The sequence below is a fragment of the Peromyscus californicus genome, unplaced genomic scaffold (genome assembly GCF_007827085.1).
Source record: "Peromyscus californicus insignis strain IS unplaced genomic scaffold, ASM782708v3 Scaffold_8__1_contigs__length_139910024, whole genome shotgun sequence".
In the NCBI taxonomy this organism is placed as follows: Eukaryota; Metazoa; Chordata; class Mammalia; order Rodentia; family Cricetidae; genus Peromyscus; species Peromyscus californicus.
The window spans coordinates 87228057-87243727 of record NW_026294606.1 but is presented as its reverse complement, the minus strand read 5'-3'; the positions used below and the strand labels follow the sequence as shown (position 1 = coordinate 87243727).

The 15671-nt window shown below is 49.0% G+C and overlaps 1 protein-coding gene across 1 annotated transcript in view; it reads left to right on the top strand.

The window, feature by feature from the left end:
* The first annotated feature begins 3637 nt into the window (after positions 1-3637).
* Positions 3638-15671, top strand: part of Spire2 (spire type actin nucleation factor 2) — a 37613-nt gene continuing 25579 nt past the window's right edge. The window contains exon 1 of the mRNA XM_052728230.1: positions 3638-3908. Within this exon, the coding sequence (XP_052584190.1) occupies positions 3653-3908 (256 nt within the window). The 5' untranslated portion in view covers positions 3638-3652. The remainder of the gene's footprint in view (positions 3909-15671) is intronic.

Sequence of the window (15671 nt, the reverse complement as noted above, 5' to 3'; positions counted from 1 at the left end):
TCTCCCGAGTGTTGCAGTTGGTGGAGGGCAGGGACAGCTCTCCCACTCCTATGACCTCAGGGCCATCTCTCCCACCTGCTTCAGGCACTGATGGGCAGGGTGCGGGGGCCATGCCATTTTAACTGTAGGAAATAGTGGAAACAGTTGTCTTGACTGACATCAGATACAAACTGGTGAATTCATCACTGCACCAAGAACACCAATCAAGTCAGAACCCAGTTCATCTAGTTGAAGGACCAGGGGTCAGTTGACCCACTCTTTAATTCTGATGGCTGGCTGTAAGTCACTCAGGGCTCCCAGGCTACAAGGCAGAAATCCTTCTTGCTGCTATGGCGGCCATCAAGAGGTTTGGGTCTAACGTCTTATCTGAGGTCCATTTCTGGGTTCCTCTGGCACTTGGGGAATATATAAGTAAATGACTTGGGAGGAAAGAATGCAATGCTTTCTACAAGTGACTACAGAGATGACTAGCCCTTCTGCTTCCTCATGTTGGCCATGGCTAGGGGGAATCAGTCATTCTCCTTTAGATAAGAGGAGATGGATAGTAGAACCTAATTTGTACATTTATTAGTAATAGGGTCACAGCTTGGTTCAGTTTTAGAGCGTTTTCCTAGTACACACAAGGCCCTAGGTTTAATCCCCAGGATCATAAAAAGATGTGTGTGCTATGGCATGGTCCTTCTGTATGCTGTGAATATGTATTTCTCTCATTGGTTGATAATAAGGTGGTTTTGGCCTGTGGCAAGACAGGATAAGGTTAGGTGAAAGAATCGAACTAGGACTCAGAGGAAGAGGAGAGGGGTTGAGACAGACGCCCGCCCGCAAGCCGCTCAAGCAGGATGTTGGAGGACCGGTAAGCCATGGACCACGTGCCAATAAAGAGATGAATAGGAATGGGTTAGTTTAAATGTAAAAGCTAGTTAATAATAAGCCTGAGCCATCAGTCAGACATTTATAATTAATATAAGACTCTGAGTGGCAATTTGGGAAGTGGCTTCGGGGTATGTGGGGGTTGCTGGTGGGACAGAAACCCCCCTCCAGGTACATGTGTGTATGTATGTGTGTTTGTGTGCACGTGTGAGTGTGCATGTGTAACCCACTGTTCTGAACATGACTGATATCTTGGGAGTACTTAGGGATTCTCCCGACAATAATTCCAGGTGGAAAAGCCAGCAGCTGCTGGGGGCCTACACTTATTAGATAAGAGCCCGAACAGTCGTAGCTAATGGGGAAAATTCAAAGCTTCCACAGAAAGAGGGCAGGTGCGCTGGCTAGTGTGTTGCTGTGCCATGGTTCCTTGAAAAACAACTGAAGGGAAGGAGAATTAGCTTGGCTTAGTTTCAGGGGTTCGGTCAATGGTCACTTGGGTTTTGTTGCTTCTGAATCCTGTGTGGTAAAGCAGAGCATAGTGGCAAAGTGGCTTACCTCGCGGTGAACTGAAAGAGACGAATGAAGAAGAGTCCTAGAACATGACACAGTCCTTAAGAACCTGCTTCTGGTGATCTGCTTTCTCCAACTGGGGTCCACCTCCAAACATCCCCACCACTTCCCTGATGCCACTTAAATTGCAATTCGAGGACTGTCAAGATGGCGAGCTAGGTAGAAGCCTTGCTATACACGCCTGACTATCTGAGTCGGAAACCACAGTGGAAGAAGAGAATCACCTCCCTAAAGTTGCCCTCTGATCTCCACACACATGCTATGGTACACATGCACCCACGCTCACATCATACACACACAATAACAATACGAAAATTATGAACCTTTCTGTAGATTAGCTACCGATTATGTCAGAGACCTCATGATTCAATCACCTGTTAGTGATTGCTGCAAACAGCTTAGGGCTCAAATCTTCCACATATGAGCACTGTAATGATAATAAGGATTTTTTGCTACATCCTAAATAGCTTCCCCATAGGTAATTTCCATGCTATGTCCAAATGCCCCAGAACTCTATCCATTCACTTCACTGACTGTAATGATGGGTACTTCTGTCACTAAAATAGGGCAAGGCAGAGGGAGCCCAGAAGAGAGAGCACTCCCTACCCCACCCCACAGTGCCTGTCTTCTGCCTCTGGATCAGGGACCCCTATTCACTGGGACTCCCTATCGTACTTTTCCTTGTTCACCTGAGAGACTCTCCCCTGCTGTGATATCCCCAGCTGTACTCCATCACTCCTGGGAAAACAAAGCTTTTAGGTGGCTCACTCCTTGACTGAGTGAGTCATGATTCCAGTTTCTGATGAGCTGGCGTGGAGGCTTTCCTAGTAGGTAATATTCCCACCAGTTCTAAAAGCAGAAACTACTCCCTGAGTCGGCCCACAAGAGGCAGCCTGGCCTCTTCAGTGGGCCCTGTCACCACACACTTGGCATTGTGTGAGTCGGAGGCTTTCCTTAAACTACTGGCATACACACTCTCACTCCTAACACAAACAAGACCCTCGGTGGGAGGTTCCTACTGTTCCTGAGGTAGCCCTTGACATTTCTGATGATTAGGGGAGAGGAGCCATAGTTCCAGATTGTCTGCACAATGTATTCTGAACAAAGCAAGCTTCCTCTTTCATTTCCTCTTCTCCAGTGTCCTTTGGTCCTGCTAAATCAGTTGTGTCTCATAAGCTTGCAAACTGGGAGAAGGATGTGAAACTTGCCCAGCTGTTGATTATAAACGCTTCCAGGCAAAATTCATTTGTATCAAGTTTCTTTCCAGTTGAAGATTAAGAACCTAAAAGAAACAATCAGCTACCCCCTAGACCAAGTCTCCCTCAAATGAGGTGAAACTATCTTATGACTATGGTTCTATCCTTGGCTGTGAGAACCTCAGGGAACTCCACAGTTCGGAGTTTGCTCCAGATCCGGTCAGATCCGGTCCCGGCTTTGTGTCCGGTGGCCAGACCTGAGACCAATCGCCTTATCATTTATCTTTCACTTGCATTTTCTTGCTCTGTTGTTCTCAACAGTTATAAATATGGCTGAGATTTCTTTCAACAAAGCTGTGTGCTGTGCTCAGCTTGATACCACTTCTGTGTCCTGTAGTAACTGGCCTAGAATGAAGGCAATACACTCTGGAAATGAGGTGTTGTGTTATCACGGTCACATTGTTTGCCTCTATTCCTAGCAGAGACAGGACCTTTCAGGTCTTCCAGAAAGACCTAAAAGCTGCTGTCATTTTCGTGTCTATCACATGATAGAAACCTTCTAAGGTCACTTTGCCATCCAGGCCTTCCAGAAAGACCACTCTGCTTTAAAGAGCCAGAGCCAAGGGAGCGAGTGTACGTGTGTGTGTGTGTGTGTGTGTGTGTGTGTGTGTTCCCAGTCATGTTCAACGCCTTCTCCCCCCACCCTCCCACTTCTAACAAATCTCCTTAGTCCTCTGCCCTTGTGCACCCCCCCCACCTCCAGCTGGCCCTCAGCCCTCCTCCAGGCTCGCCCCTCCCTACCCAGTCTTCCCTTCTCGCCCTGTCCGGCCCTGCCTCTTTGACCGCCTGCGTCCTCCTTTCCAGCAGCCCCCGCCCTCACCTGCATCTGCTCGCGAGGGGCGGGGCCGGAATGACAAAGCACACGGGCGGCGCGGGACCCGCCCCCTCGCTCGGCGGTGCGTCCGCCCGCTGTTATGGAGACCCGCCGCGCGCGCGGGCGGCGATGATGGGCGGCCATGGCCCGGGCGGGCGGCGGCGGCGCGGCAGCTCCCGAACGCGCGGGGGGCGCGGCGCGGCCCGAGCCGTGGGAGCTGTCCCTAGAGGAAGTGCTGAAGGTGTACGAGCAGCCCATCAACGAGGAGCAGGCCTGGGCCGTGTGTTTCCAGGGCTGCCGCGGGCTGCGGGGCGAGCCGGGGGGCGTGCGGCGCATCCGGGACACGGCAGACATCCTCCTGCGCAGGGACGGTTCGGTTGGCGCGCGGCTGGAGCCGGGTAAGGCGCCGTGGAGTGGGTGGGGGTGTGGCCGGCGCGGCGGGCGGGAGGCCGCTGAGGACACCGGGTGCCAGGTGATGGGGCCTCGACCTTTCTTCTCTCATCAGCGCGGAGACAGCGCTCTGCGGGACCGGGAAGGCCCCACCCTGCCCTCTGAATCTGGGACTCCTTGTCTTCTTTTCGACCTAGGAGAGCCCCACCATCACACACACACACAAACCGTCTAGGATAACCTTAGCAGCAGCCCATAGTTCCTAATGTGCAGGCCAGCGGTCGGTCGGTTGGCTGCTCGCGCCCAGGGACGCTTTCGCCTAGGGAGAGGGGCATTAGCTAGAAGCCCGAGTATCTTTTACCTTAAAGTCCTGGAGGGCTTCTTTTCGAAACCTTTCTGTAATCTATTCTCTCCAAGCTGGGTTTGGGGGAGTCTGTAGCCCTTTGGTCTTGCTCTAGTAGGGCCTGGGGGGTGAATCCTTGAGGCTTCACATGAAGCTGGCACTCTCCTAGTGACATTGCAGACCGTAAGGTTACATAGAGATGTGAGTCTTTTTCTGTGTGTGTGAGGAGGTTGTGTGCCTTGCTCTGAATCTGTTCTGAGTTGATACTAATTTCCTGAATTTAATTGTAAGTGCAAGAAAAGTGTATGATTTGTGATTAAAAAAAACTTAAACATCAATAAGAACCAACACTTAAGCTTTTGAAAGATTCTTGAAGTCTATTCAAAGTGGTGAGTTCAAGCAGCTATTTACTGTTCCCCTTTATTTTTCCCCCTGGAGAATTGTAGTTCTAGTATACAGCATACAGTGATATTACCCTAAAAGTTGATACCCTGTTGGGAGCACAAAGGCAGGCTGTGTGTTTGCTGAATGAAGGCTGGCCTCTCTCCAACCCTGAGAGCTGTGGGCTTGCAGAAATTCCCCCAAGCAGGCATCTGCGGGGGAATAGGAATGAGAAGCAAAGCCAAACAGAAGCAATGGACAACAGCTGCTTCTGTAACAGGGAGGGCCCATTGTACGCACACAGGAGCCATCCCTGCTTTCTCAGGCCTCCTCAGCCTGTACCCATTTCCCTCCTCCCTCCACACCCCTGCCTGACACTTGCAAGTTGTTAAATTTTTCACACAAGCACTGATACATTTCACAGGGAAATAATAAGCACAGCACCCAGGTAGGCTGAGGTTTAACCTTGACCACATCTGCTCAGAAAGTGGCATAATTTGCCGAAACTGGTGCTCATGCTCTGAATCACTGTATTGCTTCACCCTTCCAAGGCTGGCCTGAAGGGACAGGTACAAGAACCATCAACTGCTTTGACCTGGGGACCCTGCAGCCTGCACATTCATGGAGCTTTACTTCTGAGGCTCTAGCCTCCTTAGAAGACTATTCCTGGACCTACTCCACTGCTTGCCATAGAGAATATAACCCAGGATCTGGCTCCCAGGACTGCAGAGCAAGACTGCAGGGAGCCCGCTCGGGCTAGCCTGCTGATGTTAGAGACAGGGAAGCTGAGGCCTAGGGTTGCAAGTGGCTCCCTCTCACAGTGGTGGGCTACACTGTGACCAAACCAAGCTGAGCTGTTGGGTCTCTCTGGAGCATCCAAAAGGGCAGTCTAGCCTGTTCTCCATCCCCCAGAGTTGTGTCTGTACTGCCTTATTGTTCTCAGACCAGTAGCGCTTCCTGCTGGGTCAAAGCTCAGGGAAGGCACTCAGTGTTGACCTTTGGGGAGGGGAACCTGTCTGTAGCACCAAGGGGTCCAATTTCACTTTCTGTTCAGCTTATCTTTGGTGTCTGTTGGTTAACAAACCTTATGAAGCTGAATGAGGTTTATGACTTGCTTTTTTTTTTTTTTAAGGATAGGATCTTGCTTTGTTGTTCCGGCTGATATTGAACTCTTGAGGTCTAGTGATTCTCCCACTCAGCCCTATGATGCTGGGACTACAGGGCCTCGTTGGCTCTTTTAAGAGTTAAGAGAAGTGTGCCGGGCGGTGGTGGCGCACACCTTTAATCCCAGCACTCGGGAGGCAGAGGCAGGCGGATCTTTGTGAGTTCAAGGCCAGCCTGGTCTACAGAGCGAGATCCAGGAAAGGCACAAAGCTAAACAGGGAAACCCTGTCTCGAAAAACCAAAAAAAAAAAAAAAAAAAAAAAAAAAAAGAGTTAAGAGAAGTGTGAAGCCACTTGGGAGGCAGAGGCAGGCAGATCTCTGTGAGTTCAAGGCCAGCCTGGTCTACAGAGTAAGTTCCAGGACAGTCAGGGCTACACAGAGAAACCTTGTCTTGAAAAACCAAAAGGAAAAAAACCCAAAAAACAAAAAAACTACTGTATTTACCAGAACAGTCTCTGAGCGTCACAAATCAGCTGTAAGTTTAAGGTGGCCACCCTCCTAGAAGTAGCCAGCCCAGCATTTTTCTGTAGGACTTGAGCGACTAGTGCATTCCCTAAAGAATTTGTGTAGCTTATTCTTGAAGTAGCTGTTCAAAAAATGCTCATTCTTCATTGTCAGCATTTGAGTTTGTTTTTGACGCCAGTAGAGTTTCTTAATCTGCCGCGGTGGATGTTGGGTCCATTGGAGGTTGTCACCCAGTTAGGCCAATCTCTAAGCCATGCAGGTCTTATTCTCCACCTTATTTTTTTTTTTTTTTTTTTTTTTTTTGAGACAGAGTCTCTCACTGAACCTGGAGCTCACCATTTTGTCTAGACTGGCTGCCACCTGGTATATGTCCCCAGCACTGGGGTTATAGGCCCCTGCTGCTAAGCTCAGCTTTTACATGGATGCTACAGATCCAAATTCAGTTCTTCATGGAAGACAGCTTCATAGTCACCCTAGAAGTGTGTGTGTGTGTGTGTGTGTGTGTGTGTACATACCAGAGACAGGTTCTTGGAACTCAAGACCCTCTAGCCCCAGCCTCTCAAGTGCTAACGTTGCCGCTACACCTGACTTATTTTTTTAATTAATGTTTATTTTTATCATTTTTAATTGTGTGTGTACATTCCCGAGTTCAGGAGGTATTGGATGTCCCCTGGAGCCAGAGTTCCAGGAGGTTGTGAGCTACCTGACCTGGGTGTGGGGAATAAACTCAGGTCTTCTGGAAGGACAGTAGATACTTTTAACCCCTGAGCCGTTTGGTGGGGAGCGGAGGGTAAGAAACAGAGCTACATGTAGTAGCGTGTAGAGTTACTAAAACTGAACGTTGAGGAAAGAGTGATTGTTTTTTCTTTTGGGATGTTTCAAGACAGGATTTCTCTGTATATCCTTGGCTGTCTTGGAACTTGCTTTGTAGACCAGGCTGGCCTCGAACTTAACTCATAAAGAGCTGCCTGCCTCTGCCTCCCGAGTGCTGGGATTAAAGGTGTGCACTCTCATTACCCGGCTAGGATAGAGTGTTTTTTTTAAAGCCCAGATAAGAAACTATCAGGTGATGGTTTCCAGGGACAAAGCCAGTTCTTTAAATGGAGTTTGGTTAGAGATCAGGGACCCCCACAGTGTTCTCAGTGACCTTTGTCTATCTCAAGCTCCAGGGTAGTTTATTCAGGAACATGACATGACCACTTCCTAAGTGGGGTTTGGCCATCAGCTTCATGGAGTCTGCAGCTTCCAGGCCCACCAGCCTGAATCTGCTGTCAGTCGTCTCTTCCTGCAGGAAACCCGTGTGGACAGGCGGAGGCTGAACTGAGGGTTAGGATCTTTCACCGTCCTCCAAAGTGGGGGTGAACATTATGTCGTCTCTTCTCCTGTTACCTCCCTGCTCTCTTTTCATGCTCGTGTACATACAATTCTCTATTTTTAGGGGGTTTGGGGTTTTTGTTTAGTGGGGGTGTGTGTATGTGTGTGTGTGTGTGTGTGTGTGTGTGTGTGTGTGTGTGATGTCCCAGTCTGTCCTTGACTCACTGTGTAACTGTGTTGGTTAGTTCTATGCCAACTTGACACAAGCTAGAGTCATCTGGGAAGAGGAAACTTCGGCTGAGAAAATGCCCCACCAAATTGGCCTGTGGGGTATTTTCTTAATGAGTGATTGATGTGGAAGGTCTCAGCACATTGTGGGTGATGCCAACTCTTGGCAGGTGGTCCTGAGTTCTATAAGAAAGCAGGCTGAGTAAGCCTTGGGGAGTAAGCTAGTAAGCAGCACCCCTCCATGGCCTCTGCATCAGATCCTGCCTCTGGGTTCCTGCCTTGAGTCCCTGCCCTGATTTCCCTCAGTGATAGACTATAATATGGAACTGTAAGCTAAAATAAAGCCTTTCCTCCCCAAATTGCTTTTGATCATAGTGGTTTATCACAGCAATAGAAACCCTAAGACAGTAACTGAGGTTGACCTTGAACTTTTGTTACTGCTGTCTCCACCTCCCAACGACTGGAGTCATAAATGTGTAATATCACATGTGATTTGTGCAGTAGTGGAGATGGAACCCATGGCTTCCTTCACATTAGGCAAGCATTGTACCAACTGAGCTATATTCCCTACACCTGCCCTTAATAAGTTTTGATAAGCCTTTTCCCACGTGGCCCAATCTTGCATTTGGGGTGCCTCTCAGTTCCACACCCCTTCTCCACCCACCCTTTTCTTCTTGCAGGTCTGAGGCTCACTGTCCCTTGAAAAGTTCTAGATCTGTGTTGGGTTTCTGTGGGCAGCTTCCTGTTCCAGCTTATCCTGCGTGGATGTGAGGCTTCCCAAACCTGCTTGTGTTGTAGACCCGAGCTCCAGTATGGACTAGAACCAACACAGTGTCCGTGGAACTACAATTATGTTTTCACTCGAGACAAGGTTTCTCTGTAACAGTCCTGGCTGTCCTGGAACTCACTCTATAGACCAGACTGGTCTTGAACAGAGATCCACCTGCCTCGGCCTCCTGAGTGCTGGGATTAAAGGCGTGAGCCATCACCGCCTGGTATATTTTCACTCTTATTGCCCAACAGTGCTAAAGAGTAGGCACTTGCATGTCACAGAGCAGTGGTGGGGACAGGTTACAATGAGGCAGTGTGGGCGAGTGAGAGAACGTGTCCAAGAAGCACAGCCAGGGTTCTGTCCTCCACCTTGCCTGTGTAGCTTGTCACTGTAACTGAGTGTGTAAATGGGCCATCTATTTAAACTGGGTGCTCACTTGTCTGTCTCTCAGCCCATGCTCCCTCTTTGAGCTAAAGTAGATCTTTGGCTTCTGAGAAATATCACTGGACCACTGGAGTTGAGAAGCCACAACCTGGGTCTTGGCTACTGAAGCCCCCGAGCTTCACCATGACTAGGGCTGCCTGTTCAGCTGGCTTTTCTTCTTAAACAGCCTAGTATCGCATGTGGCCCTGTCCAGGGACAGTGCTCCCAGTCATCCCGAGAGGACCCAAAAATGACTAGGAAGGAAACATTCCATTGCAGAGGAGGGAATTTGTCCCTCCAGAGCCTCCTGGATACCAGAATATTTGTGGTTGAAACATGGTTATTGAGCCAGGTCCTGCCCATAGTTCTTGAGTCCCTGTCACAGCTGTGTTACCCACCTCACTACCGCAAGGCACCCCAGAGCTGAGTCCTGTGTTCTGTGAAGGTCCCTCAGCTAAGTTACGGTGGGGCTAACATCAGGCTACCGTGGATAGGTGACTGGAGCCTGTTTAGAGGTGCTCACAGGGCAAGTGCACAACAATGTTGGGTTTACTCTTCCTCCAGAGCATGCTGTTGAGATCCCCACTCTGCACACAAAGAAACTGAAGGTCACACAAGAGAAGCAGCTGTCCAAAGTCAATGAGATGGGCATGACCTGGCACCTGGCACCTCAGAGCTAGTGTTTGTGTTTCTGTAGCCTTACAGCACAGCACCAAAGGGGAGCTCTGGCCCAGGGCACAACAGCAGGTGTCCATGTGCCACACCTTTGTGTACCTTGGCCAGACTCAGCTTGGGATGCAGTGTCCAGGGTCCATGCAAATGAACCCTTGACACAAATGTGGCTTGCATCCGAGGAATGCAGTTCTGCAAAGGGCTGCCTGTGTACTTCTTGACGGCCAGTGCCCTATCGCTGAGCCCTCCCACTCAGAAGTAAGGGCTTAATGCTGTGGGGTTGTGGCAGGATGCCTGGACAGTCTGGGTGTGGGTGTGAGCTGGGTGTGTCTGTGAGCTGGGTATGTGTGTGTACAGCTTTTCCGATTTAGTTTCACCTCTGAATTAGGCCTTGCAAGAAGGCAATTTTTCAAGTATATTTTCCCTCTGCGATACTGCCTGTGCCTAAGGTTGGCTGTCCCAGAAGGCCTCAAGATACATGACGTGAGGATACTAGCCCACACATTTGTTTACATGCTCTTCATTGTGCTTCTAGAAGGAGAAATCCTCAGCCTTAAGGCACCTGTGGGGACTCTGTGTAACTTGCCTGGTTCAGCTTGTAGCCTTGCTGCCATGTCTAAGGCCCTGGACTTCTCCACACTCATCTGTTGCCAACATGGTGTCCACAGAGAATCCTTTAATGTCCAGCACAGCACAAGTATATTAAAGGTGTTGGGCACAGCTAAGGTCCTCTCAGCCTTTCATACCGGGAGTTCTGGTCCCAGAATGTAGACCATTTCAACAGAGGTACTAGGGTTTCTGCTCTGGTCATTAACTGATTCCTCAGAGAGAGTTGGCCTCTAGGTAAGACAGTGCTAAGGGGGAGGGCCTTCTGCCTGGAGATGATACCCTGCTGGTTAGGCAAATCAGTTTAAGGACCAGAGGAAGTTCAGCCACTGCTTTCTCAGTCCAGTGAATCCTACTTTACTCCAGGGCAGTGGGTTTGTGGTCCTTTCCCCAGGGAATCAAGAGGAGAGGGTGGGCAGAGCTTAAAAGAGAATGTATGAGGTTCCTATGGCTTTGTAAAACCCTTAAACTGATTTAAAATAACACAAGTATATTCGCTTCCAGTTTAAGAATCCATATATCTAGAAATACCAAAATAAATAAAAATAAAAAATACCAAAAGTTTTAAATTATCACATATTATTTATACATAAAATGGAATTCATTATGACATTCTCTTTTTTTCTTTCTTTCTTTCTTTTTTTTTTTTTTTTTTTGAGACAGGGTTTCTCTGTGTAGTTTTGGTGCCTGTCCTGGATCTCGCTCTGTAGACCAGGCTGGCCTTGAACTCACAGAGATCCGCCTGCCTCTGCTTCCCAAGTGCTGGGATTAAAGGCGTGCGACACCACCGCCAGCAAGAAAATACTTCCAGCGTGTGGTGGTGGTGCACATCTTTAATCCCAGTACTTGGGAGGCAGAGGCAGGCGAATCTCTGTGAGTTTGAGGCCAGCCTAGTCTACATAGAGAGTTCCAGGACAGCCAGGGCTATCGAGAGAGAGAGGAGGGAAAAAAAAAAAGGGAAGGAAAGAAAATAAAGTGTGGGGCTAGAGAGATGATTCATGGCCTGAAAGAACTTGCTGCTTTTGCAGAGTACCAGGGTTGGGTTCCCAGCATCACAAAACAGCTCACAGCTATCTGTAACTGGTTCCAAATGATCTGATGTCCTCTCCTGGCCTCTGTGGGCACTGCATACCAAACACTCATATACATAAAATAAAAGTAAATAAATCTTTAAATATATATCCCAGAGCATACATATGGAAGTCAGAGGACAACTTGCAGGAGCCGGTTCTCTCCTTCCACTACAGGGACCCCAGGGGTTGAATTTAGGTTGTCAGGCTTGGGGAAAAGTGTCCTTACCCTCCGAGCTGTTTCACCAATGTCCCACCCCAAAGGAATACAGACTTCCCCTTTCTAACACATTTTGTTTAACATTTTATTTTATAACATCGTGTGTGTGTGTGTGTGTGTGTGTGTGTGTGTGTGTGTGTGTGTGTGTGTGAAAGAGAGAGAGAGAGAGAGACAGACAGACAGACAGACAGACGTCTGTGAGTATGAGCAGGCACATGCCTTGACACGTGAGGATAACTTCCAGGGTTCAGACCCTTCTTTCCACCGCGCTTCTGGGGATGGAACTCAGGTCATTAGGTTTGCAAAACAAGCCCTTTTATCTGCTGAGCCATCTTGCAGAATCAAATTTTGCCAGCTGCGTGCTCTATCTTCCTGCTAGGACCAGTGGTGTGGTCTTGGTGACGTCCCCAGATGTGTCGCCAGAGGTTGGGTATGGAAGTGTAACGTGGAAGTCAGGCCTGCCCGTTGTTTTGTTTTGTTTGTGTTGTACCCCACCCTCACAGTCCCCACGGTTTGCCCACTGTTAGAGAGTCATGAGTGCTCAAGGCCCGGGATGCCAGGCAGGCCTCCGCATCATGCACTGCTGACATGTAAGGCAGACCTTAATTGTGGCGTGGGTCTGATATCATCACTGCTGATGTGGGTCCCCTCCAGATCTGCCACTGGTGGACTGGGTTCCTGCTGTAGGAAGACACTTCCTGGGAGGGGTGTGTAGGCAGTGTGTGTGTGTGTGTGTGTGTGTGTGTGTGTATGCTTAGAGAAGGCTGCTGTTCTCAGTCCAGGACGAGCCGCCACCCATATGTGGAAGAGGAGGAAGGACACACCTGTATCCCTTTGCCCCACAGAACTCTGTTTGTTCAACAAGCACAGGACTCTGACTCTGTGCCTTCCTGTGGGTGGTTCTCTCTTGGCTTTCACCAGTTTCCAAGGCTGACACTCGACCTGGGTCACAACTCATTTTACTGTTCATTTCTTGACAATGGAAGCCACCCCCCTGTACGTGTGGCTTACTAAGTGCCAGTCACTGGGTGTGTTTTCACTCAATCCTGACAAGCCCTCGGTAGTAAGTGATATATCACTTTTGTGAGAAGGAACTGCCACCATCAGTCACATGACCTTTGACTCCACAGTCCCTTGGCTGGAGGCTGCACCCTGACTTAGGAGATATGTAGGTGCTGTATTTTCACTTCTCCAAACTTATTTCTTGAGTTTAGCAAATCCACACATTAAGTTTTATTTTCTGTGTATGAGTGTTTCCCCTGAATGTATGTATGTGTCTCATGTGCATGCCTGATGCCCATGGAAGCCAGAAGAGGGCATTGAATTCGAATTCCTTGGAACTGGAGTTACAGGTGGGTGTGAACTGTCCTGTGAGTGCTGGAAATGGAATGAGTCTTCTGTAAGAGCAGCCAGCGCTCAGATTCAGAAACTTGAAAGGGAAGACCTTGAAGGAGCCCTGTGTCACGGTGCCTGGATGCCCTTCCTCCCTCCTCACAGGCTGCCAAGAATGTGAGGGTTCCTGCACATGCCAGCCCCGAGGCCTGGGCACTTCCTCCTAAAGTCAGGCTGCTGTTTTTTCTCTCCCCTGAGTGGGGGCCTTGGATCAACTCAGCACACAAAAGACATCTTATTGGGTTGTTTGTTTGAAACAGGGTCTTTCTTTCTGTTACCTAGGTTGGCCTTAAACTTGGACTCTTACTGCCTCAGCTACCCAGATCTGGTTTCAAGTAAATTTCTTAATCTGCTACCTTTCCTGGCCACCTGTTCTTTTTAGTGGCACCTAATGTCCTGGGTGTGGATGCTCTGTGTGTCTGTCTTCAGTGGGCACGTATGCATTTTGGTGTAGGATAGATTCAGCAGTGTTCTCATAGGTGTTATGATGCGTGGGTGTGCCTTCTAAAGCCTGGCCTGCCAGATTGGAAGGGGAGAGTGTGGAACTTTGCGGACTTGGCAGGTTGCCTTGTGAGGGCTGTGGCCAGTTCCCTTGTCCACCAGGAACTGTGTATCCCTGTCTTCTTTGCGCACGCCCCTCAACTGTGTGTTTTGGCCATATAGGGACCTGTGAGCACTGTGCCTGAGATGCAGGACGGGAAGTCTTTTGGACTTAAAACGGCTGCTCTTTAGCTTTCATTCACTGTCAAAATACTCTCAGGAGTCTAGACTTGAGGTGGGGAAACGTCTTGTGTCGAAGAAGGCCTTCCTAAGATGTATAAAGTCCCCTTTAGCTGAGTGAAGAGGGGTCATATCACGTAGAGTGGTTAGCTATCCCTGCCCCTGCCCTTAAGCCCCAAAAGGAGTCAGAGTCCGGAGGTCCTACCATCCCACTGTACCACTGCGTGACCGGGCACTCCACATTCATCCGGTTTTGCACCCTAGGAAGCGTCTCTGCATCTGTTACCTCGCTTCTTCCTTGAGGTGATACCATAAGTTGGGCAGCGCTGGCGAGGGTGTTGAAGTGATGTCAGGCACTTGCCCCATCACCGTGGACTGGTCAGAACCTGGCTTCAGTCTCCTGGAGGACAGCTGGCTCCCTGGAGGCAAACGGTGGCTCCAGCTGCCAAGCTGCTCCTCCCACCGTTGGTGACAGACGTACCTTCCCTGGATGCTCCCTCTGGAGAAGGGGCTGGGGCTGCAGAAGCCACAGACAGTTCTCCAAACCTGCTGCCTTACTTCCACGACACAGGGTTGTTTCCAGGAAAACTCCCTAGCCCCTTGATTTCTCCTCAGTTTCTGTTTTAACAAGATCATCTGGAATGGCTATTTTCTTTTCAGCATGAGGCTGCCCTTCTTGGGGAAATGAGCACTAAGCTGAGTCTGAGTCCTTCGCAGAAATGATGCCGATAGAAACTTGGTGGTCCACTTCCAGCTCCACCTCGACATAGCATTTCAGACGTAATGGGAACTCCGTGGCCCAGCTCCATCATTTGTCATCTGTATGATTTCAAGTAAAATTCTTAGTCCGCCTGAGTTCCAGTTTCTTCCTATGTAGAGAAGACATCTCGGAAGCTGGGTGTGATGGTGCACACTCACAGTCTCTCCACTCAGCACAGTGTCGGAGAAACCATTGACATTTGTTAGTCTTGTATCATCTCTGGGCCTGGCCTCTGGCTGAGTGGTGGTCACTGTCATCCCAGAATCTCACAAAGTCATAGCTTGTTCATTAAAACCCAAGACTCCCCTGGCATAGTGGGATGTACTCGTAATCCCAGCACTGAAGAAGCCAAGGCGGGAAGATTGTCATGTCTTTGAGCTAGACAATAATATTCTATCCCCAAAACAGCAATGACCAAACTCCCTAAATCTTTGCAACTTGAAGCATAATTAGGTCCATAAACAATTTTGGGACTTCTCTCTCTTTTTTTTTAAAGATTTATTTATTATATGTACAGTGTTCTGCCTACTTATATGCTTGCAGGTCAGAAGAGGGCATCAGATGGTTGTGAGCCACCATGTGGTTGCTGGGAATTGAACTCAGGACCTCTGGAAGAGCAGCCAGTGCTCTTAACCACTGAGCCATCTGTCCAGCCCCAGTACTTTTCTTGTTAAAATTGACTATTTAAGCATTAAAAATAGTCTACTCATGGGCTATTATTGTACCTCAGTTGGTATAGTACTTACACAGCAATGAGGCCCTGGGTTCACTCTCCACCACCACATAAACTGGGTGTGTTTGCACACATCTATAATCCCACTACTGAGAGATGCCAGCAAGAGGGTCAGAAATTGAAGTTGTAGTCACTCAGCTATAGTGACTTTCAAGGCCAGCCTGAGATACATGAGAAGTTGTCTTTTAAAAAGTTCTGACCAGGGCTGGAGAGATGGCTCAGTGGTTAAGAGCACCGGCTGCTCTTTCAGAGGTCCTGAGTTCAATTCCCAGCAACCACATGGTGGCTCACAACCATTTGTAATGAGATCTAGCGCCCTCTTCTGGCATGCAGGCAGAACATTGTATGCGTAATAAATAAACCTTTAAAAATAAAATAAAATAAAATAAAAATAAGTTCTGACCAGAAAGCTGCTCAGAGCTGAATACCAGGACTGGCTGTGTGCGGAACTGGCGAATGTCCACCAGCCTGCCCTGCCTTCATGACCCCCTGACTCAGAGCACTCGCC